This window comes from Lolium rigidum, chromosome 7, assembly GCF_022539505.1.
Source record: "Lolium rigidum isolate FL_2022 chromosome 7, APGP_CSIRO_Lrig_0.1, whole genome shotgun sequence".
Taxonomy (NCBI): Eukaryota; Viridiplantae; Streptophyta; class Magnoliopsida; order Poales; family Poaceae; genus Lolium; species Lolium rigidum.
The window spans coordinates 242,656,920-242,683,666 of NC_061514.1; the positions used below are offsets into that span (position 1 = coordinate 242,656,920).

General features: G+C 41.4%; 1 protein-coding gene across 1 annotated transcript; it reads right to left on the reverse strand.

The window, feature by feature from the left end:
* Positions 1–26,165, reverse strand: LOC124672585. Its single transcript, XM_047208795.1, has 5 exons — positions 26,160–26,165; positions 957–1,176; positions 807–865; positions 563–693; positions 1–82 (listed from the first exon to the last, which is right to left on the reverse strand). Exons 1-5 carry the CDS (start codon positions 26,163–26,165, stop codon positions 1–3), a joined length of 498 nt encoding a protein of 165 aa, XP_047064751.1.
* Between the last annotated feature and the right edge of the window lie 582 nt (positions 26,166–26,747).

A 26,747-nucleotide genomic window follows, 5' to 3' on the forward strand; every position in this document is an offset into this window, starting at 1 on the left:
TTAGAGCTTGCAGAGGGGCATCCGGAGAGCTTGTCGTATCTCACAACACCACTTCGCGATCCTAGCCGGGAAGAAGCAAATGCTGGAACACACAACGTATGCAAATCTTACTACTACGGATAAAGAAGAATCGGCATGAGCAAGATGATATGCATGACATGGCAAAGATGATGCGATGCACTTTATCCACATTAAGCGGGATCGAAACCCGGACAAACAAATTAGGTTGGAGTTGCATTTTTCTACCGACAAATTTAAAGGTTGATTAGCATGGCATGACAAGGCAGGGGTGAGCTACTTCCAATATTAAACAGAGCGGGGAAAACCTAGTCGGTGTTCCGAAATACTCCGCGTATATGTTAGGCGATTATGCAAAACTACCACGAACGACATGATGCAAAATGCAAACATGCATATGGATGGCATATTCATTTTCTTCACATTTTTCTGATAGATTTTCATATAAAATACTTTGCAATTCAACAAACGGTTTGAGAGGTATGATTTTCGCAAGATTTGCAAAAAGAGAAGGAAAACATGCAGGGATGGTCTGGGGATGGACCTGACATGTCCTGGGCCGGATCTGGTCTCATGCTGCCTCGGAATGAACTGGGCCTGAGCCGCGTAGGCGGTGAGAAGTTGCTGAACGCGCGACAATGGGCCGCACAAGGAAAGATCTGGGACGAGGCCCATCTGCAGATCTGGGAAAAAAAAATCAGAACAAAAAGCTGGGCTGAATTGCAGTGGGCAGATTTAGAACTCAGGATCTCCTGGACCTTGGCTAAGAAAACGACCAACTAGGCTACCTGCTGTTGGTGCCTGTAGAAAGTGTCGACGCAAGAAGAACCAACTATGCCTGCGGGATCTGAATGAAAAGGAAGAAAAAGTCACATTTAATTGACCACCGTGGGGATTTGATCTTGAGATCTGTTGGGTATAAGCAACCAGGATGTTACCACTGCGCTGCTGGTTCGGATGGTGTTGGTTCTGGGTCGCCCGACAACTAGAAGCACACAGAGGCGGAGCTCGGGCATGGCGGCCATGACGGGCAGCCCTGGTCGGAGACGAACTGGACGGCTGGAAGCAAACGGGGACGAGGAAGATGGAGTCGAGGATGCGCCCGGACGCGGGGAAGCTGAGGGCATGCTCGGTTTGGCCGAAGGAGGACGAGGCCGGCTGGAATTGGAGAAGAAAGGCGACGGTCTGCACGGGGAATCGGCGACCTTGGCGACGGCACGAGGCGCCCGGGCTCGATTCCTTGCACGAGGATGATCAGGGAGAAGAGGCGGTTCTCGTGGTGCTCTCAGAACGATGAGGGGCGGCCGGAAGTGGCGGGTCACCGGGGAACTTATCGTCGGTGTGGTTCTCGTTTGCCTCACAGAGAAGGAGAAGAAGGTGGGGAAGAAGAGACTGGTGGCGGCGGCTAGAGGGAGGAAGGCTAGGGTTTGGTGGGAATCTGGAGAGGGATTAAAAAGGGGGGGAAAGGAGCAGGTGGGAGCCAGAGGTGGTGGACAGCGACGGGAGAGCTCACGCCATGCTCGTGCTCTCTCTGGAGATGACGACAAGGAGGGAGGAGAAAAGATCGAAGGGGTACGACTGGGCTGGGGAGAGAAAGTTGCTGGGCTTGGGAAGGTCGGATCGGGCTGGAAGAGAGAGTAAGAGAGTTGGGCCAGAGAGGGAGAGAGCCCAAGGAGGGAGGATAGGGTTTTGTTTAAAGAAAAAGATAAGGGGATGTTTTATATAGAACCATATGAGAGAGAAAATAAAATAGGTTCTATTTAAAAATAATTTTTTATTTGGTAAAACTATTGTGGATTATATGATGCATATGCCATGATGATGCACAAAATAAAAAGAACAAACAAATCTAATATGGGTATTATCCTGGGCCGCTACACCGGTGTGGCCCACCCCCTGGCCGCGCGGCCCTATGGTGTCGTCGCCTCGTTGACCTTCTGACGCCGCCTCTTCGCCTATAAGAAGCCCCTCGACCTAAAACCTCGAGAGGGAAAAGCCACGGGACGAGAAACCTTCCAGAGCCGCCGCCATCGCGAAGCCAAGACCCGGGGGACAGGAGTCTCCGTTCCCGCACGCCGCCGGGACGGGGAAGTGCCCCCGGAAGGCTCCTCCATCGACATCACCGCCATCTCCATCAACGCTCGCTGTCTCCCATGAGGAGGAGAGTAGTTCTCCATCGAGGCTCGGGGCTGTACCGTAGCTATGTGGTTAATCTCTCTCCTATGTACTTCAATACAATAATCTCATGAGCTGCCTTACATGATTGAGATTCATATGATGATGCTTGTAATCTAGATGTCGTTATGCTAGTCAAGTGAATTTTACTTATGTGATCTCCGGAGACTCCTTGTCCCACGTGTGTAAAGGTGACGAGTGTGTGCACCGTGTGGGTCTCTTAGGCTATATTTCACGTAATACTTATTCACTCGTTATGAATGGCATAGTGAAGTGCTTATTTATATCTCTTTATGATTGCAATGTGTTTTGTATCACTACTTATTCTATGTGCTACTCTAGTGAAGTTATTAAAGTAGTTGTATTCCTCCCGCACGGTGTAAAGGTGACAGCGTGTGCATCCGTGTTAGTACTTGGCGTAGGCTATGATTGTGATTTCTTGTAGATTATGAAGTTAACTATTGCTATGATGGTATTGATGTGATCTATGCCTCCTTTCGTAGCGTGAAGGTGACAAGGTGCATGCTATGTTAGTACTTGGTTTAGTCGTGTTGATCTGTCATGCACTCTAAGGTTATTTAAATATGAACATTGAATATTGTGGAGCTTGTTAACTCCGACATTGAGGGTTCGTGTAATCCTACGCATTAGTGGTGTTCATCATCCAACAAGAGAGTGTAGAGTATGCATTTATCTATTCTTTTATGTGATCAAAGTTGAGAGTGTCCACTAGTGAAAGTCTAATCCCTAGGCCTTGTTCCTAAATATCGCTATCGCCGCTTGTTTACTCGTTTTACTCGTATACGTATTTCGCTACCATATTACCACCATCAACTACACGCCAGACAAGCTACTTTTCCGGCACCGTTACTACTGCTACTATTTATTCATACCACATGTATTTCACTATCTCTTCGCCGAACTAGTGCACCTATTAGGTGTGTTGGGGACACAAGAGACTTCTTGCTTTGTGGTTGCAGTGGTTGCATGAGAGGGATATCTTTGACCTCTTCCTCCCTGAGATCGATAAACCTTGGGTGATCCACTTAAGGGAAACTTGCTGCTGTTCTACAAACCTCTGCTCTTGGAGGCCCAACATTGTCTACAAGAATAGAAGCTCCCGTAGACATCAAGCTATTTTTCCGGCGCCGTTGTCGGGGAGGAAAGGTACACACACAAGGTACCTCGACAACTATCCACTTTTCGGCGCCGTCGGAAGGAAACTAAAGGCACTATACTTCGTCCAGTACCGATTGCTAGCGCCATTGTGTTTGTGCTCGAAGCTATTTCCTTTAGATCCTGCAATTGCATCTTTTTGTTTCTTGTTTACACTAGTTTGGCATAATGGGACAACAAAATATGAGACTTCTTTATTACTATTATCCTGATTTAAGACATGGATGTGTTTGATGCGAAAATTACAAAACCATGGAACTTAATGCATGCTAATGGGAACATTATTAGTATGAACGCTTTGAACACCATTGTTGCTAATGATATGGAAAATTCTAAGCTTGGGGAAGTCGGCTTTGATGAGCATGATATTTTTAGTCCCCGAGCATTGAGGAGAAAATTTACTGTTGATGATGACTTTGCCTCCTATTTATGATGATTATAATGATAGTAGTCTTTTAGTACCACCAACTATGGAGAGTAAATTTTGATTGTGATTATACTATGCCTCCTACATCTGATGATGAGAATAATAATGATAGCTAATTTGTTGAATTTGCTCCCACTACAACTAATAAAATTGATTATGCTTATGTGGAGAGTAATAATTTTATGCATGAGACTCATGATAAGAATGCTTTATGTGATAGTTATATTGTTGAGTTTGCTCATGTTGCTACTGAAAGTTATTATGAGAAAGTAAAATATGGTTGTAGAAATTTTCATGTTACTAAAATGCCTCTCTATGTGCTGAAATTTTTGAAGCTACACTTGTTTTATCTTCCTATGCTTGTCACTTTGCTCTTCATGAACTTGTTTATTTACAAGATTCCTATGCATAGGAAGCATGTTAGACTTAAATTTGTTTTGAATTTGCCTCTTGATGCTCTCTTTTGCTTCCAATACTATTTCTTGCGAGTGCATCATTAAAACTGCTGAGCCCATCTTAATGCCTATAAAGAAAGAACTTCTTGGGAGATAACCCATTTGTTTATTTTGCTACAGTAATTTTATTTTGTATTTGTGTCTTGGAAGTTGTTTACTACTGTAGCAACCTCTCCTTATCTTAGTTTTGTGTTTTGTTGTGCCAAGTAAAGTCTTTGATAGTAAGGTTCATACTAGATTTGGATTACTGCGCAGAAACAGTTTTCTTTGCTGTCATGAATCTGGGTCTAATTCTCTGTAGGTAACTCAGAACATTATGCCAATTTACGTGAGTGATCCTTAGATATGTACGCAACTTTCATTCAATTTGAGCATTTTCATTTGAGCAAGTCTGGTGCCCTTTTAAAATTCGTTTTTACGGACTGTTCTGTTTTGACAGATTCTGCCTTTTATTTCGCATTGTCTCTTTTGCTATGTTGGATGAATTTCTTTGATCCATTAATGTCCAGTAGCTTTATGCAATGTCCAGAGTGTTAAGAATGATTGTGTCACCTCTGAACATGTTAATTTTTATTGTGCACTAACCCTCTAATGAGTTGTTTCGAGTTTGGCGTGGAGGAAGTTTTCAAGGATCAAGAGAGGAGGATGATATACTATGATCAAGAAGAGTGAAAGCTCTAAGCTTGGGGATGCCCCGGTGGTTCACCCCTGCATATTCTAAGAAGACTCAAGCGTCTAAGCTTGGGGATGCCCAAGGCATCCCCTTCTTCATCGACAACATTATCAGGTTCCTCCCCTGAAACTATATTTTTATTTCATCACATCTTATGAACTTTACTTGGAGCGTCTGTGTGCTTTTATTTTTGTTTGTGTTTGAATAAATACATGCTTGTGTGGGAAAGAGACACGCTCCGCTGTTGCATATGGACAAATATGTCCTTAGGCTTTACTCATAGTATTCATGGCGAAGGTTGAATCTTCTTCGTTAAATTGTTATATGGTTGGAATCGGAAAATGCTACATGTAGCAATTGGTAGAATGTCTTGAATAATTTGATACTTGGCAATTGTTGTGCTCATGTTTAAGGTCTTGCATCATATACTTTGCACCTATTAATGAAGAAATACATAGAGCTTGCTAAATTTGGTTTGCATAATTGGTCTCCCTAAGGTATAGATAATTTCTAGTATTGAGTTTTGAACAACAAGGAAGACGGTGTAGAGTCTTATAATGTTTACAATATGTCTTTTATGTGAGTTTTGCTGCACCGGTTCATCCTTGTGTTTGTTTCAAATAACCTTGCTAGCCTAAAACTTGTATCGAGAGGGAATACTTCTCATGCATCCAAAATCCTTGAGCCAACCACTATGCCATTTGTGTCCACCATACCTACCTACCACATGGTATTTCTCCGCCATTCCAAAGTAAATTGCTTGAGTGCTACCTTTAAATAATTCAAAATTTATCACCTCTGATTTGTGTCAATGTTTTATAGCTCATGAGGAAGTATGTGGTGTTTTATCTTTCGATCTTGTCATTTACTTCGACAGACTTTCACAATGGACTAGTGGCTTCATCCGCTTATCCAATAATTTTGCAAAAAGAGTCGGCAATGGGGTTCCCGACCCGATTAATTAACTTGCATTAATAATTCTCTTCACATGTTTTGCTCGATTCATCGTAAGCAACTTAATTTTGCAAATAGACACTCCTTCATGGTATGTGATTGTTGGAAGGCACCCGAGGATTCTGGTTAGCCATGGCTTGTGTAAGCAAAAGGTTGGGAGGAGTGTCATCCATAAATAAAGAAAAACTAAACTAAAGTACATGTGTAAACAAAAGAGAAGAGGGATGATCTACCTTGCTGGTAGAGATAACGTCCTTCATGGGAGCCGCTCTTGAAAGTCTGGTTGATGAGGTAGTTAGAGTGCCCACTACCATTCATTGACAACAACAAACACCTCTCAAAATTTTACTTTTATGCTCTCTTTATGTTTTCAAAAACCAAAGCTCTAGCACAAATATAGCAATCAATGCTTTCCTCTTTGAAGGACCATTTCTTTTACTTTTATGTTGAGTCAGTTCACCTATCTCTCTCCACCTCAAGAAGCAAACACTTGTGTGAACTGTGCATTGATTCTTACATACTTGCTTATTGCACTTGTTATATTGCTTTGCATTGACAATTATCCATGAGATATACATGTTACAAGTTGAAAGCAACCGCTGAAACTTAATCTTCCATTGTGTTGCTTCAATGTCTTTACTTTAAATTATTGCTTTATGAGTTAACTCTTATGCAAGACTTATTGATGCCTGTCTTGAAAGTGCTATTCATGAAAAGTCATTGCTTTATGATTCAGCTTGTTTACTCATGTCATTACCATTGTTTTGATCGCTGCATTCATTACATATGTTTACAATATGATCAAGTTTATGATGGCATGTCACTTCAGAAATTATTTTTGTTATCGTTTTACCTGCTCGGGACGAGCAGAACTAAGCTCGGGGATGCTGATACGTCTCCGACTTATCGATAATTTCTTATGTTCCATGCCACATTATTGATGATATCTACATGTTTTATGCACATTATATGTCATATTTATGCGTTTTCCGGAACTAACCTATTGACGAGATGCCGAAGGGCCAGTTCCTGTTTTCTGCTGTTTTTGGTTCCAGAAATCCTAGTAAGAAAATATTCTCGGAATCGGATGAAATCAAGAACTAGCATCCTATTTTTCCACGAAGCTTCCAGAACACCCGGGAAGGACCAGAGGGGGGCCACTGGGCCCCCAGATGATAGGCCGGCGCGGCCCAGGCCCTGGCCGCGCCGCCTTATGGTGCCACCGCCTCGTCGCCCCTCCGACTCCGCCTCTTCGCCTATATAAAGGTCCCAGACCTAAAACCTCGAGACGAAAAAACCACGGTACGAGAAACCTTCCAGAGCCGCCGCCATCGCGAAGCCAAGATCTGGGGGACAGGAGTCTCGTCCCGCACGCCGCCGGGCGGGGAAGTGCCCCGGAAGGCTCCTCCATCGACACCACCGCCATCTCCATAAACGCTGCCGTCTCCCATGAGGAGGGAGTAGTTCTCCATCGAGGCTCGGGGCTGTACCGGTAGCTATGTGGTTCATCTCTCTCCTATGTACTTCAATACAATAATCTCATGAGCTGCCTTACATGATTGAGATTCATATGATGATGCTTGTAATCTAGATGTCATTATGCTAGTCAAGTGAGTTTTACTTATGTGATCTCCGGAGACTCCTTGTCCCACGTGTGTAAAGGTGACAAGGTGTGCACCGTGTGGGTCTCTTAGGCTATATTTCACGTAATACTTATTCACCGTTATGAATGGCGTAGTGAAGTGCTTATTTATATCTCTTTATGATTGCAATGTGTTTTGTATCACAATTTATCTATGTGCTATTCTAGTGATGTTATTAAAGTAGTTCTATTCCTCCTGCACGGTGTAATGGTGACAGTGTGTGCATCCGTGTTAGTACTTGGCGTAGGCTATGATTGTGATCTCTTGTAGATTGTGAAGTTAACTATTGCTATGATAGTATTGATGTGATCTATTCCTCCTACATAGTGTGAAGGTGACAGTGTGCATGCTGTGTTAGTACTTGGTTTAGTCGTGTTGATCTTTCATGCACTCTAAGGTTATTTAAATATGAACATTGAATTGTGGAGCTTGTTAACTCCGGCATTGAGGGTTCGTGTAATCCTACGCAATGTGTTCATCATCCAACAAGAGTGTAGAGTATGCATTTATATATTCTGTTATGTGATCAAAGTTGAGAGTGTCCACTAGTGAAAGTCTAATCCCTAGGCCTTGTTCCTAAATATCTGCTATCGCTGCTTGTTTACTCGTTTTATCGCGTTACTATCGCTACCATATTACCACCATCAACTACACGCCAGCAAGCTATTTTCTCGGTGCCGTTACTACTGCTCATATTCATTCATACCACCTGTATTTCACTATCTCTTCGCCGAACTAGTGCACCTATTAGGTGTGTTGGGGACACAAGAGACTTCTTGCTTTGTGGTTTCGGGGTTGCATGAGAGGGATATCTTTGACCTCTTCCTCCCCGAGTTCGATAAACCTTGGGTGATCCACTTAAGGGAAACTTGCTGCTGTTCTACAAACCTCTCGCTCTTGGAGGCCCAACACCGTCTACAAGAATAGAAGCTCCCGTAGACATCAAGCTATTTTCCGGCGCCGTTGCCGGGAGGAAAGGTAAAAGGTACTCACACTCCGGATCTCGGCTACTAAGCTATTTTCACCGTTGTAAGTACTCGAAGCTATTTCCTTTAGATCCTGCAATTGCATCTTTTTGTTTCTTGTTTACACTAGTTTGGCATAATGGACAACAATGAGCTTCTTATTCTATTTCCTGATTTAAGACATGGATGGTTTGATGCGAAAATTAAAAAACCTATGGAACATATTAGTATGAACGCTTTGAACACCATTGTTGCTAATGATATGGAAAATTCTAAGCTTGGGGAAGCTGGCTTTGATGAGCATGATATTTTTAGTCCCCCAAGCATTGAGGAGAAAATTTACTTTGATGATACTTTGCCTCCTATTTATGATGATTATAATGATAGTAGTCTTTTAGTACCACCAACTATGGAGAGTAAATTTTGTTGTGATTATACTATGCCTCCTACACTTGATGAGAATAATAATGATAGCTAATTTGTTGAATTTGCTCCCACTACAACTAATAAAATTGATTATGCTTATGTGGAGAGTAATAATTTTATGCATGAGACTCATGATAAGAATGCTTTATGTGATAGTTATATTGTTGAGTTTGCTCATGTTGCTACTGAAAGTTATTATGAGAAAGGAAAATATGGTTGTAGAAATTTTCATGTTACTAAAATGCCTCTCTATGTGCTGAATTTTTTGAAGCTACACTTGTTTTATCTTCCTATGCTTGTCACTTTGCTCTTCATGAACTTGTTTATTTACAAGATTCCTATGCATAGGAAGCATGTTAGACTTAAATTTGTTTTGAATTTGCCTCTTGATGCTCTCTTTTGCTTCCAATACTATTTCTTATGTTCCATGCCACATTATTGATGATATCTACATGTTTTATGCACACTTTATGTCATATTCGTGCATTTTCTGGAACTAACCTATTAACAAGATGCCGAAGAGCCGATTGTCGTTTCTGCTGTTTTTGGTTTCAGAAATCCTAGTAACGAAATATTCTCGGAATTGGACGAAATCAACACCCAGGGTCCTATTTTGCCACGAAGCTTCCAGAAGACCGAAGACGTAACGAAGTGAGGCGGCGACACGCCAGGGCGGCGCGGCCCACCTCCTGGCCGCGCGGCCCTGTCGTGTGGGCCCCTCGCGTCGCCTCCTGACATGCCCTTCCGCCTACTTAAAGCCTCCATCGCGAAACCCCCAGTACCGAGAGCCACGATACGGAAAACCTTCCAGAGATGCCGCCGCCGCCAATCCCATCTCGGGGGATTCTGGAGATCTCCTCCGGCACCCTGCCGGAGAGGGGATTCATCTCCCGGAGGACTCTTCACCGCCATGGTCGCCTCCGGAGTGATGAGTGAGTAGTTCACCCCTGGACTATGGGTCCATAGCAGTAGCTAGATGGTTGTCTTCTCCTCATTGTGCTTCATTGTTGGATCTTGTGAGCTGCCTAACATGATCAAGATCATCTATCCGTAATGCTATATGTTGTGTTTGTCGGGATCCGATGGATAGAGAATACTATGCTATGTTAATTATCAAGTTATTACCTATGTGTTGTTTATGATCTTGCATGCTCTCCGTTATTAGTAGAGGCTCGGCCAATTTTTTGCTCTTAACTCCAAGAGGGAGTATTTATGCTCGATAGTGGGTTCATGCCTCCATTGATATCCGGGACAGGTGATGAGAAAGTTCTAAGGTTGTGGATGTGCTCGTTGCCACTAGGGATAAAACATTGATGCTATGTCTAAGGATGTAGTTGTTGATTACATTACGCACCATACTTAATGCAATTGTCCGTTGCTTTGCAACTTAATACTGGAAGGGGTTCGGATGATAACCCGAAGGTGGACTTTTTAGGCATAGATGCAGCTGGATGGCGGTCTATGTACTTTGTCGTAATGCCCAATTAAATCTCACTATATTTATCATGACATGTATGTGCATTGTTATGCCCTCTCTATTTGTCAATTGCCCGACCGTAATTTGTTCACCCAACATGCTTTTATCTTATGGGAGAGACACCTCTAGTGAACTGTGGACCCCGGTCCATTCTTTTATACTGAAATACAAATCTGCTGCAATACTTGTTCTTTTACTGTTTTCTTGCAAGCAATCATCTTCCACACAATACGGTTAATCCTTTGTTACAGCAAGCCGGTGAGATTGACAACCTCACTGTTTCGTTGGGGCAAAGTACTTTGGTTGTGTTGTGCAGGTTCCACGTTGGCGCCGGAATCTCGGTGTTGCGCCGCACTACATCCCGCCGCCATCAACCTTCAACGTGCTTCTTGACTCCTACTGGTTCGATTAAACCTTGGTTTCTAACTTAGGGAAACTTGCCGCTGTGCGCATCACACCTTCCTCTTGGGGTTCCCAACGGACGTGTCAACTACACGCATCAGTCAACCTAGGCAGAGTCAACACTGGTGGTCAACATCAAACTTGTTCATCTTGACATGTTCTTGGATGAGGTGGAAAGAGTTGACTAAGTTTAGTTTAGGAATAATCCAAACCAGGGGTGCAAAGTGGGTAAGATTTTATAAATGGGAAAAGTGACCATTATCACATGTATGTTGAATTTAATTTTTTTCCTTTGATTTGAATTGGGTTTATTTGATTCAAAAGGGTGTGTTATTGATATATAAGTGTTTTACAAACAATGGCACAAGCAATGGTGGCCTTGGTTAAAGATTTGAAAAGTGGGCCAAAGTGTATGTGAGTGAAAATGGAATTTTCTCACTATTTCATTTCTCTCTATTTGATTTGATTTTTCTTGACTCCAAAGTGATTCTTATTAGTTTAGAAACATTTCCAAACCATTGAAACCATTCCAAAAGGTCTAGCTCAAAGATTTGCAAAAATGGCCATAACCCATAAGAGGTGAAATGCCAATTTTTCTTATTTTCCTCTTTTGTTCATCTTGCTTTACTTGGGCATGGGTTAGGGTCCATTTAGTGTGATATTAGGTTTAGAGATGGTTTCACACCATTTGGTTAAGGTATAAGTGCATAGAACAAGATTTGGGTAAAATGGCTATGTGCCACATATGCCTCTATGCATATGTTGCATTTGATTTTTAATTTAATCTCTCTTGACCCAATTGATGTTGTTGAGTGTTGAAATGGTATAGAGGAGTGATCCAACCATTCACAACAAGTCCTAAGGTCAAGATCCTCAAATTCACAAATTTGCTATTTGCTCTCATATGCCTCTATGGCATTTTTATTTTCTTTTTAAAATCTTTGGTTTCAACTTGGATTTGGTTTGATAAGTACTAGGTAAGGTTTATGAAGGTTTTACAATCCTCTAAACAAAGTGGAAAGGCCTAGGGTAAAGTTTTCCAAAAATAGCCATAGGCACATATGCTTTTTTCTTATTTAATTTCTTTTTATTTTTATTTAACTTGGGGTGGTGAAAAGGATAGGGTTTAGGGTTTAAGATCATTTAAAAATACTTTAACAATAAATCATGGCAATAGCACAAGAATTAAGCAAGATCACTATGTATCCAACTAAATGTAATAAAAGTTTTTGTTGGTTCCAAAATTTGGAAATAGGGAAATTCATTTTCTTTGTTTTGAAATTTTTGGGATGTTACATCGTCCCAACAAAGCGTGATACTGTGACGGGAAATCCACGACTTCAAACTCCAACCTCTCTCTCCTGGAATTTTCTCGGGTCCAAACTAAACGTCGAGGTTGATCTTTCCCAATGGGTAGCTCGGCTTCTCCGGTGTGATACCATGGAAACGCGTATCAGTTGGTAATAAGTTTGCTAGAGATATGTTCATCTTCCTCAATGTATCTGCGTACATGAGGTTTAAGGTGCTCCCGCCATCAATGAACACTCGTGAAACGTCGAATCCTGCGATAACCGCTGGTAAGACCAAAGCAGACTGTCCTGGTCGTGGAACCTGTTGCGGGTGGTCAGCTATGGTGAAGCCGATGTCTTGCCCTGACCAGTTCAGGTACTCGATTGTTGGTGGAGGCATCTTCTCTGCCATGAAAACTTGCCGCGAGATTACTTTCTGAGCTCTGTTAGATGGCCTGCCTTTCTGAATCATCGAGACCGCACCACTGGTGTCGATATAAGGACCTGGTTGCGGAGCTGCCGCCAACTGCAACTGGTGCCGATTTTCGTCCGTGATTTCTGATGGAGGTGGAAGGTGGATCTCGCTCCTTGGCCCCTCGGGGTTTCTGTTTATTGCCTGCGTGCTGGTATGCCCTGCATATCTATGTAGCGCTAGAAAAGTTCGGCAGTCCTTCTGCAGATGTCCTGACTGCCTCTTTCCATTGTTGTTGAGGAAAAAGTGCATTTGGCATGGTCCGTTTAAGAGATCCTCGGGTGATACATATGGCCTCTGAAACCTTGGTCCATTATTTTGCATGTTGGGACGGGAACCGTCCTTGTAATCGTTTCGCTTCTCGCCACTCTTTTGATAATCATCTCGATTGTTGCCCCCGTTTTTTCCTCGGAAACCAGCCGATATCTGGCCGGGAGTATCATAATCTGAGAACTATCGAGAAAATCGTCGCCTATTTTGAAAGTTTCGGTTGCGCTCATCCTCAGGCGACCTATGCCGTTTGTTATGAACATCATCTTCTCCATCTGCCCAGCGGTTCGCTATTTCCATGTGTGCTGCTATTGTTTTCGGGTTGGTTCTTCCCAAATCCTCGACGAAGTCCCTCCATCGGATTCCAGCGACAAATGTATCTATTGCTCTCTCGTCAGATATGTTTTCTGCCAAGTTTTTGATGATGTTCCACCTCTGGATATACATCCTCATTGGTTCGTCATATTTCTGTCTGCAAGCCCTCAGCTGCTCCAATGATGCGGGTTTCTTGCACGTGGATCGGAAGTTTTTCACAAATATATCCTCGAAACTTTCCTAGCTGTCGATAGAACCAGGAGGCAGCTTCTTTATCCATGATCGTGCGGCTCCACTCAAGTGTACTTGGATGCTTTGCATGGCTGTTACCCTAGTTCCACCCATTAGTTTCACCGTCTCTAGGTAGTCGATTAACCAATCCTCGGGATCTTGCAGGCCATCGAATTTTTTCTAATTATCGGGTAGCTTAAACCCTGATGGAACTCAAGTTTTACGGACTCGTCTCGTAAAGGACGGGAGCCCACACATATCCTCTTCGTCAACCTCTGGTGAGTGCCGATGTTCCCTTCTTTCGTGTCCCGCTCTGTCAACCCTTGCTTGTGTCGCTGTATCTCTTGCCCCACTCGTTCTCGCAGGGTCTTGCACCACTATAGTAGGTTGTGGACTATTTTGTCTTGCAGATCCATCGGGAGGCGTACTTGCAAACGCTGTTCCCATGGCTCCAACTCGTGCCATGGCCATGTTATATAGTGCTTCTCTTGTATCTCCGGGAGGTGGCCTGGACGCCAGGATGAAAGCTTGTGTCGCCATATATCCAGCTTCTGGTGTCTTTGGAATAATATTCCCCCTCGTATCTATCGACATAAAGGACATGTCGAGGTTTTGAACTAGGTTCTCCCTCTCAGCCTCAGGTATATGCTGCAACCGAGACCTTGCCCTGTTTCGAGCTGCTCTGTGACTATCTCCTCCCGAAGTACCTGATTGTCGACTCAACTCAGCTCTTCGCCTGCTTGACTCAGAAGCCGCGGCTTGCCTCCTATCCAGCTCAACTTTTTGTTTTTCGAGTTCTCGCCTAGCACGGGCGAGTCTATATTGGTATGCTTGTAACTCTTCAGCTGTGGTGGACACAGTCATCGGCTTCGTGCCATCGATAGCTCTTGCGACTCTGTCCCAAACTGCTTGCGGAAATTCCACCATCTGTCGTGTCGCAGGTCCGACATATTTGCTTCCCAAACCTCGCGTAAGATCAGCGGGATCGATGTACGGATTTCCCGCATCATCGAAAGCCTCAGATGTCTCCTCATGTGGGCGACTGGTATCTCCAATTGCATAGATTTGATGATATTTTGAACTTTGACCTTTGTCGGGATTGGTGACACCGTCATAAAGATCGGCGAAGACCTCTCCGACAGAAGTAGATTTGTCGATGAAGCTGAAGTTGTCAAAGCTGTCGGAGTCGCTGCTTATACTGGAGTTCGCAGACGACTCGAAGGACATGTTGCCGAAGATCTTAGCGATTTTTTAGCTTGTCGTAGATTTGACGAAGCGTGGCGACGAAATCTCCTCGTCGCCTGTCTCGAACGATGAAGATGATTCCGAAAGATCGGAACCGACCGCCGACGATCCCCGCGAAATCGGAATCTCGAGACGATGCGATCCTTCTTTTCCGACGCGGAAGTGGAACCTTCCGAACGTCATCTCCATAGGCTCCTCCAGATACACATATGCATCCAAACGGGAGGGCGGGTGAGGAACAAAATCGACTAGATCAGTTTCGATCCGTTTACCTCTGTCCATCGCGTTGCTTGCCACCGAAGAAGTCGACGATCTTGAACGTGCCATCGAGATCAGCTCCTTGTTGCCTATAATTCCCACAGACGGCGCCAATTGACAAGGTATTAACTTGTCAATGCCTACGGATTGTAGACTAGGGTTTAGTCGGAAGTAGAGGGCAAGTAGATCTCGAAGGTTCAGCCGGAAAAGTACTCGACTACTAGAAAACTAGGGTTGTGTTGTCAATGAAATCGATCCTCTTTCTGTCCCTCGACTCCCCCTTATATAGGAGGCGGAGCCGAGGGTTTCGTGGTGTACAAGTTTACAAAGTCCGGGAGACTCTTTGAGTTCGTCCCGTAATAGTTACATGTCGAATATTCCTAATACAACTATCTTTCCAAACTATCTCTTAATTGGGCTTCCGGGCTTCATAAACTTCGGGTCGTGGGCCTTCAGTAAACCCCGGGTACCATCTTCGGCAGGCCCATTGGGGATGCCTATGTCACCTATGGTTATATTATGCTAGGATGCTTTTATCATTATTACTTGCAATGCCTATGTCTTGCTATTACATGGACTCTCTCATTCATGTAGCGCCCGTTCATCCATCCCTGTGCCTATAGTATTTCAATCCTACTGTCTACTGCAATCATCAATCGCTACAGCTGTTTTTATTTCGCTACTGTTGTTACTTCATTACTTCCACTGCCATAAAATTGTTACTACTAATAAACTATTGCGAGCAAGTCTTTTTTGAGGTGCAGGTGAATTGACAACTCACTTGTTAAAGCTTATAAATATTCTTTGGCTCCCCTTGTGTCGAATCAATAAATTTGGGTTTTACTTCCCTCGAAGACTGTTGTGATCCCCTATACTTGTGGGTCATCAAGACTATTTGTTGGCGCCGTTGCCGGGGAGCATAGCTTTATTTACAAGCCCACTTGAAGGTAATATTGTTCGCTGCAATTTATTTATTATGGGGAAAGCTCCTGAATCGAAGTTTCCTATATTGCCATCCACTACAAGAAGTGGTACAACTCAACACATCTATTGCTCTTGATTCGCCGACTGTTATGAGTAAGCTTCTTACTCCACCATATGCTACTTCTGTTGAATCTGATAATGCTCCTGATGATTTTGATGATTGATACGTCTCCGACGTATCGATAATTTCTTATGTTCCATGCCACATTATTGATGATATCTACATGTTTTGTACACATTATATGTCATATTTATGCATTTTCCGGAACTAACCTATTGACGAGATGCCGAAGGGCTAGTTGTTGTTTTCTGCTGTTTTTGGTTTCGAAATCCTAGTAAGGAAATATTCTCGGAATCAGAAGAAATCAAGACCCAGCATCCTATTTTTCCACGAAGCTTCCAGAACACCCGGGAAGGACCAGAGGGGGGCCACAGGCCCACCAGACCATAGGCCGGCGCGGCCTGGGTGTTCTGGAAGCTTCGTGGTGTAATGTGGACAGTGTGTGCACTATGTTAGTTCTTGGTTTATTTTGCAATGATCTATTATGCTCTAAGGTTATTTAAATATGAACATTGAATTGTGGAGCTTGTTAACTCCGGCATTGAGGGTTCGTGTAATCCTACGCAATGTGTTCATCATCCAACAAAAGAGTGTATGTAGCACATATGAGAAAGAGTTATTTATTATGCGATCAATGTTGAGAGTGTCCACTAGTGAAAGTATGATCCCTAGGCCTTGTTCCTAAATATCGCTATCGTCTGCTTGTTTCATTGTTTCTTTGCGTTACTACTGCTACCATATTACCACCATCAACTACACGCCGACAAGCTATTTTCACGGCGCCGTTACTCACTGCTCATACTTATTTATACCACTCGTATTTCACTATCTCTTCGCCGAACTAGTGCACCTATTAGGTGTGTTGGGGACACAAGAGACTTCTTGCTTTGTGGTTGCGGGGTTGCATGAGAGGGATATCTTTGACCTCTTCCTCCCCGAGTTCGATAAACCTTGGGTGATCCACTTAAGGGAAACTTGCTTCGCTGTTCTACAAACCTCCGCTCTTGGAGGCCCAACACTGTCTACAAGAATAGAAGCACCCGTAGACATCAAGCTATTTTCTGGCGACGTTGCCGGGGAGGAAAGGTAAAAGGTACTCACACTCCGGATCTCGGCTACTAAGCTATTTTCGCCGTTGTAAGTACTCAAAGCTATTTCCTTTAGATCCTGCAGTTGCATCTTTTTGTTTCTTGTTTACACTAGTTTGGCATAATGGACACCAATGAGCTTCTTATTCTATTTCCTGATTTAAGACATGGATGGTTTGATGCGAAAATTAAAAAACCTATGGAACCTTATTTGCATGCTGGTAGTAATATTAGTATAAACGCTTTGAACACCATTGTTGATAATAATATAGAAAGTTCTAAGCTTGGGGAAGCTGGTTTTCATGATCTTTTTAGTCCCCCAAGCATTGAGGAGAAAATTTTCCTTGATGATACTTTTCCTCCTATTTATGATGATTATAATGATAGTGGTCTTTTGGTGCCACCTACTATGGAGAGTAAATTTTGTTGTGATTATACTATGCCTCCTACACTTGATGAGAATAATAATGATAGCTACTTTGTTGAATTTGCTCCCACTATTACCAATAAAATTGATTATGCTTATGTGGAGAGTAATAATTTTATGCATGAGACTCATGATAAGAATGCTTTATGTGATAGCTATATTGTTGAGTTTGCTCATGATGCTACTGAAAGTTATTATGAGAGAGGAAAATATGGTTGTAGAAATTTTCATGTTACTAAAATGCCTCTCTATGTGCTGAAATTTTTGAAGCTACACTTGTTTTATCTTCCTATGCTTGTCACTTTGCTCTTCATGAACTTGTTTATTTACAAGATTACTTTTCATAGGAAGCATGTTAGGCTTAAATGTGTTTTGAATTTGCCTCTTGATGCTCTCTTTTGCTTCAAATACTATCTCTTGCGAGTGCATCATTAAAACTGATGAGCCCATCTTAATGGCTATAAAGAAAGAACTTCTTGGGAGATAACCCATGTGTTATTTTGCTACAGTACTTTGTTTTATATTTGTGTCTTGGAAGTTGTTTACTACTGTAGCAACCTCTCCTTATCTTTGTTTTGTGTTTTGTTGTGCCAAGTAAAGTCGTTGATAGAAAGGTTGATACTAGATTTGGATTACTGCGCAGAAACAGATTTCTTTGCTGTCACGAATCTGGTTCTAATTCTCTGTAGGTAACTCAGAAAATTATGCCAATTTACGTGCGTGATCCTCAGATATGTACGCAACTTTCATTCAATTTGGGCATTTTCATTTGAGCAAGTCTGGTGCCTCAATAAAATCCATCTTTACGGACTGTTCTGTTTTGACAGATTCTGCCTTTTATTTCGCATTGCCTCTTTTGCTATGTTGGATGAATTTCTTTGATCCGTTAATGACCAGTAGCTTTATGCAATGTCCAGAAGTGTTAAGAATGATTGTGTCACCTCTGAACATGTTAATTTTTATTATGCACTAACCCTCTAATGAGTTGTTTCGAGTTTGGTGTGGAGGAAGTTTTCAAGGGTCAAGAGAGGAGGATGATATACTATGATCAAGGAGAGTGAAAGCTCTAAGCTTGGGGATGCCCCGGTGGTTCACCCCTTCATCGACAAATTATCAGGTTCCTTCTCTTGAAACTATATTTTTATTCGGTCACATCTTATGTACTTTACTTGGAGCGTCTTTGTGCTTTTATTTTTGTTTTTGTTTTGTTATTTTCATTCTCTGAATAAATACATGCTTGTGTGGGAGAGAGACATGCTCCGCTGGTTCATATGAACACATGTGTTCTTAGCTTTTAATTTTCATGGCGAAGGTTGAAACTGCTTCGTTAATTGTTATATGGTTGGAAACGGGAAATGCTACATGTAGTAATTGGTAAAATGTCTTGAATAATTAGATACTTGGCAATTGTTGTGCTCATGTTTAAGCTCTTGCATCATATACTTTGCACCCATTAATGAAGAAACACTTAAGGTTGCTAATTTGGTTTGCATATTTGGTCTCTCTAAAGTCTAGATAATTTCTAGTATTGAGTTTGAACAACAAGGAAGACGGTGTAGAGTCTTATAATGTTTACAATATGTCTTTTATGTGAGTTTTGCTGCACCGATTTATCCTTTTGTTTGTTTCAAATAAACCTTGCTAGCCTAAACCTTGTATCGAGAGGGAATACTTCTCATGCATCCGAAATCCTTGAGCCAACCACTATGCCATTTGTGTCCACCATACCTACCTACTACATGGTATTTCTCCGCCATTCCAAAGTAAATTGCTTGAGTGCTACCTTTAAATAATTCAAAATTTATAACCTCTGATTTGTGTCAATGTTTTATAGCTCATGAGGAAGTATGTGGTGTTTTATCTTTCGATCTTGTCATTTACTTCGACGGACTTTCACAATGGACTAGTGGCACATCCGCTTATCCAATAATTTTGCAAAAAGAGCCGGCAATGGGGTTCCCATCCCCAATTAATTAACTTTCATTGATAATTCTCTTCACATGTTTTGCTCGATTCATCGGTAAGCAACTTAATTTTGCAAATAGACACTCCTTCATGGTATGTGATTGTTGGAAGGCACCCGAGGATTCGGTTAGCCATGGCTTGTGTAAGCAAAAGGTTGGGAGGAGTGTCATCCATAAAAAATGAAACTAAAGTACATGTGTAAACAAAAGAGAAGAGGGATGATCTACCTTGCTGGTGGAGATAACGTCCTTCATGGGAGCCGCTCTTGAAAGTCTGGTTGATAAGGTAGTTAGAGTACCCGCTACCATTCGTTGACAACAACAAACACCTCTCAAAACTTTACTTTTATGCTCTCTTATGTTTTCAAAACCAAAGCTCTAGCACAAATATAGCAATCGATGCTTTCCTCTTTGAAGGACCATTCTTTTTACTTTTATGTTGAGTCAGTTCACCTATTTCTCTCCATCCCAAGAAGCAAACACTTGTGTGAACTGTGCATTGATTCCTACATACTTGCATATTGCACTTGTTATATTGCTTTGCATTGACAATTATCCACGAGATATACATGTTACAAGTTGAAAGCAACCGCTGAAACTTAATCTTCCATTGTGTTGCTTCAATGTCTTCACTTTAAATTATTGCTTTATGAGTTAACTCTTATGCAAGACTTATTGATGCCTGTCTTGAAAGTGCTATTCATGAAAAGTCTTTGCTTTATGATTCAGCTTGTTTACTCATGTCATTACCATTGTTTTGATCGCTGCATTCATTACATATGTTTACAATATGATCAAGTTTATGATGGCATGTCACTCCAGAAATTATCTTTGTTTATCGTTTACTCGCTCGGGACGAGCGAAACTAAGCTTGGGGATGCTGATACGTCTCCGACGTATCAATAATTTCTTATGTTCCATGCCACATTATTGATGATATCTACATGTTTTGTACACATTATATGTCATATTTATGCGTTTTCGGAACTAACCTATTGACGAGATGCCGAAGGGTCGGTTCTCGTTTTCTGCTGTTTTTGGTTCCAGAAATCCTAGTAAGGAAATATTCTCGGAATCGGACGAAATCAAGACCCATCATCCTATTTTTCCACGAAGCTTCCGAACACCCGGGAAGGACCAGAGGGGGGCCACAGGCCCACCAGACCATAGGCCGGCGCGGCCTGGGTGTGGCCCGCGCCACCCTATGGTGTCGCCGCCTCTTCGACCCTCTGACGCCGCCTCTTCGCCTATAAAAAGGTCCGTAACCTAAAACCTCGATACGGAAAAGCCACGGTACGAGAAACCTTCCAGAGCCGCCGCCATCGCGAAGCCAAGATCTGGGGGACATGAGTCTCTATTCCGGCACGCCGCCGGGACGGGGAAGTGCCCCCGGAAGGCTCCTCCATCGACACCACCGCCATCTCCATCAACGCTGCTGTCTCCCATGAGGAGGGAGTAGTTCTCCGTCGAGGCTCGGGGCTGTACCGGTAGCTATGTGGTTAATCTCTCTCCTATGTACTTCAATACAATGATCTCATGAGCTGCTTTACATGATTGAGATCCATATGATGAGCTTTGTATCGCTACTAGTTGTGTGCTACTCATGTGATGTTATTAAAGTAGTCTATTCCTCCTGCATGGTGTAAAGGTGACTAGTGTGTGCACCGTGTGGTTCTTGTCGTAGGCTATGATCATGATCTCTTGTAGATTGTGGAGTTAATTATCATTATGATAGTATTGATGTGATCTATTCCTCCTTCATAGTGTAATGTGGACAGTGTGTGCACTATGTTGGTTCTTGGTTTATTTTGCAATGATCTATTATGCTCTAAGGTTATTTAAATATGAACATTGAATTGTGGAGCTTGTTAACTCCGGCATTGAGGGTTCGTGTAATCCTACGCAATGTGTTCATCATCCAACAAAAGAGTGTATGTAGCACACATGAGAAAGAGTTATTTATTATGCGATCAATGTTGAGAGTGTCCACTAGTGAAAGTATGATCCCTAGGCCTTGTTCCTAAATACTTCTATCGCTGCTTGTTTACTGTTTTACTGCGTTACTACTGCTACCATATTACCACTATCAACTACACGCCAGCAAGCTATTTTCTGGCGCCGTTACTACTTGCTCATACTTATTTATACCACCTGTATTTCACTATCTCTTCGCCGAACTAGTGCACCTATTAGGTGTGTTGGGGACACAAGAGACTTCTTGCTTTGTGGTTGCGGGGTTGCATGAGAGGGATATCTTTGACCTCTTCCTCCCTGAGATCGATAAACCTTGGGTGATCCACTTAAGGGAAACTTGCTGTTGTTCTACAAACCTCTGCTCTTGGAGGCCCAACACTGTCTACAAGAATAGAAGCACCCGTAGACATCAATGATGCTTCTAATGTGCTTGATAAGAGTGGTTCGTTAGGTCCTTTCCTAGATACTACAATTGCTAAAGCTAAACAAATTGAAAATTCTAAAAATATTATTACACATGTTAGTTCACCTCAAGCTAGGGGGAATCCTAGCGATGATCTTGATGAAACTTATATTGAACTTGATGATGACTTCATTGAAGAATGTCATGCTACTAGAGATGCAAGTGCTATGAGAAGTCTTCTTGCAAGATGAGCCGTTAGCTATAATTTATCTCCTGATTCTAAATTTACCACATCCCCCATAAATATTAGAGATAAGGATTATGATTTCTCTCTGGATTTATCTTACATATCTATTGTTGAGAAAGAACCTCTCTGTGGTACTGAAAATGAAAGTTCTATGAAACATATGAATGAACACTCTACTTTGAGCAATTTATTATCCGATGATATTAAGAAACGCACTTACTTTGTCACTAAAATTTTCCCTTTCTCTCTGAAAGGAGCAGCTAAAATTTGGTATGATAATTTGTCTACTGGATCTATTGATAGTCCTTTTGGTTTGGTTAATGCTTTCTTTCAGAAATATTTCGCTGCTAGTGCTCAACACGCTACTTTGCAGAGAATCTTTGACTTTGTGCAGGTAGAAGGAGAGAAATTGCCTGAATCATGGGCAAGATTTTGTTATTTAATTAGAGCACTACCTAAATATCCATTAGCTAAAAATTAACTCCTTGATATATTTTATAATGGACTAACCGTTGAATCTAGGACATACCTGGATAGTTGTGCTGGTTATGTTTTCAGGAAAAGAACTCCGGCTGAAGATGAGGAATTATTGGCTAAAATAAGCAAGAATTATGATGATTGAACAACACCGGAGCCGACACCAACACCGAAGAAAAGGGAAATGATTGAATTAAATGATGAAGTGATGAGGGAAGCCAAGAAATCTCTTAAGTAGAAGGGTATTAAATCTGAAGATGTGAAGAATCTACCATCTATAGAAGAATTATGTAAGCCAATCCCTTGCTCTTCCACTATTGAGGTACACTCTCTCCAACGCTTTGATAATAGAGATATTCCCTACTCTAAACCTCCTGATCAATGCTTAGATGAATTTGATAATTATATTGTTAAGCAAGATAATTTTAATAAGAGAGTGGAACATCACCTAATGGAAAATTCTGGAGCTATCAATAATTTGCATGATATTGTGGAAAGAACCTCTAATGATGTTAAAATGCTTGTTAAACATTTCCATATGGTTCAAACTCAAATTGATCTGCTCACTTAAGTGCAAAAACATTTGCTAGTTAATGCTTCTAGAGAAAAACATGCTTATGAAATAAGAACTAGAAGTGGTGTTTCTACTCGGGATCCTCTATATCCTGAAGGACATCCAAAGAGAATTGAACAAGACTCTCAACAAGCTAATGATACCAGGACTAAGTCTGAGAAAAAGAAGAAGAAACATAAAACTATTGTAGAATCCTCTGAACCTGCTAAGGATCCTAATAGTATATCTATTTCTGATGCTGAAACTAAAAGTGGTGATAAAAATGATGCTTCCGATAAAGAAGAAATTGAAGAAGAACCTGAAAAGCATACTAAAAATGCAAAATACACTAAGGAAGATTTCATTGCTACTAAACATGGTAGTGAAAGAGAACATTGGGTGCAAAAACCAATGCCTTTTGTTGATAAGAAACATAAATTGAAGGAGGAAGAACATTATAATAAGTTCCGTGAATGGATGAAACCTTTGTTTTTGCGAATGCCTTTGACTGATGCTATTAAATTGCCTCCTTATTCAAAGTATATGAAAGATATTGTCTCTAATAAGAGGAAGATTCCAAATGAGGAAATTTCCACTATGCTCGCTAATTACTCTTTTAATGGTATACCCACTATTCCATGCTCCATCAAAAATAATTATGTTAGAACCGCTTTATGTGATTTGGGAGCAGGAGTTAGTGTTATGCCTTTTTCTCTCTATAGAAGACTTGATCTAGAAAATTAATACCGACTGATATATCCTTGCAAATGGCTGATAAGTCTACTACTATTCATGTTGGTATATGTGAGGATGTTCCTATTCAAGTTGCTCATCATTGTATGATATGAACTGACTTTGTTGTGTTGGAAATGTCTGAAGATGATAATATGTCTATTATTCTTGGGAGACCTTTTCTTAACACTGCAAGGGCTATTATTGATTGCAACCAAGGAAAAGTAACTTTTAATGTTGATGACAAAGAGAATACGGTTTATTTTCCCAAGAAGATTGATGTGAATTATGGTCTAGACTCAATTATTAATGTTGATACTATCCAAATTGGGAAATTTCATTTGCCTTTGCCCAAGCCAAAGAAGGAGAATGATATTGTCGTGGTTGGAACTATTCCTATCAAGATTGAGGCAACATAATCATATTGTGAAATACAAAGTTTTGCTTCATATAAAATTGTTTTGATAATAAGATTTGATCAACCTTGTTAACAAAATAATTTTGAATGAATGAAACTATGTTTTCACCTATGTACCATTGATTGACTTTATATTATAATGTTTTAGAGTAGCTGTAGATTTGGTTTTGATTTTGTTTTTCATCATTCCATATTTTTTTTCTGCGATAGAATCATAATTCAAATTCTGAAAATTGCCAAAAAATAAAGTTTCTCGAAAAATTCCAGAAAATGTATAGAAAATTTTTATCCATGAAAAGGGGCAAAGAGGCACCTGGGGCAGCCCAGGGGGTCCCACAGGCCGGCAACACCATGTGGTGGCGCGGGGCACACCCTGGCCACGCCAAGGCCAAGTGTGGGGCTCCCTGGCCCTCCACTTGCTCCCTCCTCTACCATTCCCTTCTATCTCCCGAAAAAATACCCCACCATTGCTCAAACCCGTTCTCTTGTTGTTCTTCATCGCGAATTTTCGATCTCCTTCCTCAGTCCATATTTCTTGCTGAAATTTTAAGCATTTGCTCTCTGGTATGTGACTCCTCTGATTATCCAAGTAGAATTTTGATTGGTGAAATATATCTTGAATATTTTGCTACTATAGATGACATGATAAGTGAGCTTTCATGCTTGTATTATGATGGTTTAAGTTGTTTTGATGCATGTGTAGTCCTCTTATGAGTCTCCATAGTGTTCTCCTTCATTTATTTGTCTAAAAATCATTTTTTATGAGGTTTGTTAAATATTTCAGAGATGGAAGGCAATGCATATCAACTCAACCAAAATGAACTAGAGTTGAATGAATTCATGAAGGTTCACTGGGAAGAAGTAGTTTTTCCTTCTCTTTATCCATATGTGGAATTCATGAGTGTTGCAGGAATTCTGCAGGATTTCCGGACTTTGGTTTCCAATGCAGGGTTGGAAAGTTTTGTTGATGGTGAACCATACCAATATGTTAACCTAACTATGTATGTAGTGCATGACTTCATATTTAGTTGGAAATTGCCTAACCCCATGGTTCATTACAAAATGTATGATATAGTTGTCGATTTGCCTCTCGATGATTTCTATGCAGCTATCAGAGTCCCACAATGGGGATCATGCGGAAAAATCAAGGAGAGACCCAAGCCATTGCTGAAACTCTATAAAGAAATTTGTCAGGGAAGGAGCTTCTCAGAGGAGGATGGTAAAATCCGATGCATTCAACTTCCTTCTATTCGGTATTTTGCTTATTTTATTACTAAGTGTGTTCTAGCTAGAAATGTTGCAAGAAAATTATCCTCTCATGATTTAACCTTCCTAGCTGTTGCCATGAAACAAGATAGAGAATATAATTTGGGTGCTTTGATAGCCTCTCGCCTTACTATTAACCGCGAGAAAGGGGGAGTTTGTGGAGGCCTCATTACCTCTCGTTTGTTAGCCTTTCACGGTCTCGAACCACATGGTTTGGACTTTCAATTTCCATTGGAGAGGCTTGATCTTAATTAAATGATGCACATCAATTTGTTTCTTATGAAGCTAACATGGACTACCTACCTTATGAAATTACCTTTTTCAAAAGAAAATCATTATCTCGGTGGGTAACTAAGACCGACCGCCTAGTCAATTTGGCTGCACCCCTTTTGCTTAACCTTGATGCCAGGGAAGGATGGTCACTCACGGAACAATAACTTGACACATACATAGCGGCCGGGAGCGACATGTACATGACTATGGAGAGGAGGCCGAAGATAACTTCGTCCAGCCCTCCAACACTGCTAGGTTCCCATATCAGCAGCCTGACTATGACTATGGGCCTTCGGCTTATTCTTCCTCACAAGGTCCGGGGTATGATCATGCTAGGGATGACCCACCATCCTAGATCCACTACTCACCATGGGGTTGATCTCCACTTAGGCCAAAAGCCTAAGCTTGGGGGGAGGTATACCGACATCTCGCTCATCTACATATTATATTCCGTTGGAACTTTGTATATCCATGTTTCGCTTTTTTTTTGTTATTGTTAGTTTTGTTTCAGAAATTTCTATTTATTTGAATCTTGGAAGTTGTTGCTACTTTAATAACCTCTCTTTTCGTGTTGTCATCGTAAAAATTCGTGTTGTCATCGTAAAAATTCGTATAAATAGACAGAATGGAATTTTGAGCTTCCAGTTTTTGAGAATATGCCCCAGGTTGTTTTTATCTAACTTTTGTTAGTTGAGCACTTCTCGAGATGAGCTACATAACATTTTCAGAAAAATCGAACTTTGCCTGCTGTTCTGGGTTGACAGATTTCTGCCACTTGTTGCATTTGCGTGTTTATTTTAGTTTTTTTTGTTGTTCTTGATTTTGTTTCCAATTTCCAAAACACAAAAAGACCAAAAATATTTATGTTGTTTATCTTCATTTGCTTCTTGATTTTCTTCATCTTCTACGCGAAAATCCAAAAAGATTTTGCTTTGTGTGTTGATTAAAAATCGGAAACCTAAAAATATTTGTTGTTCTTCTTTGGTTTTGTAAAGTTGCTGCAGAGTTC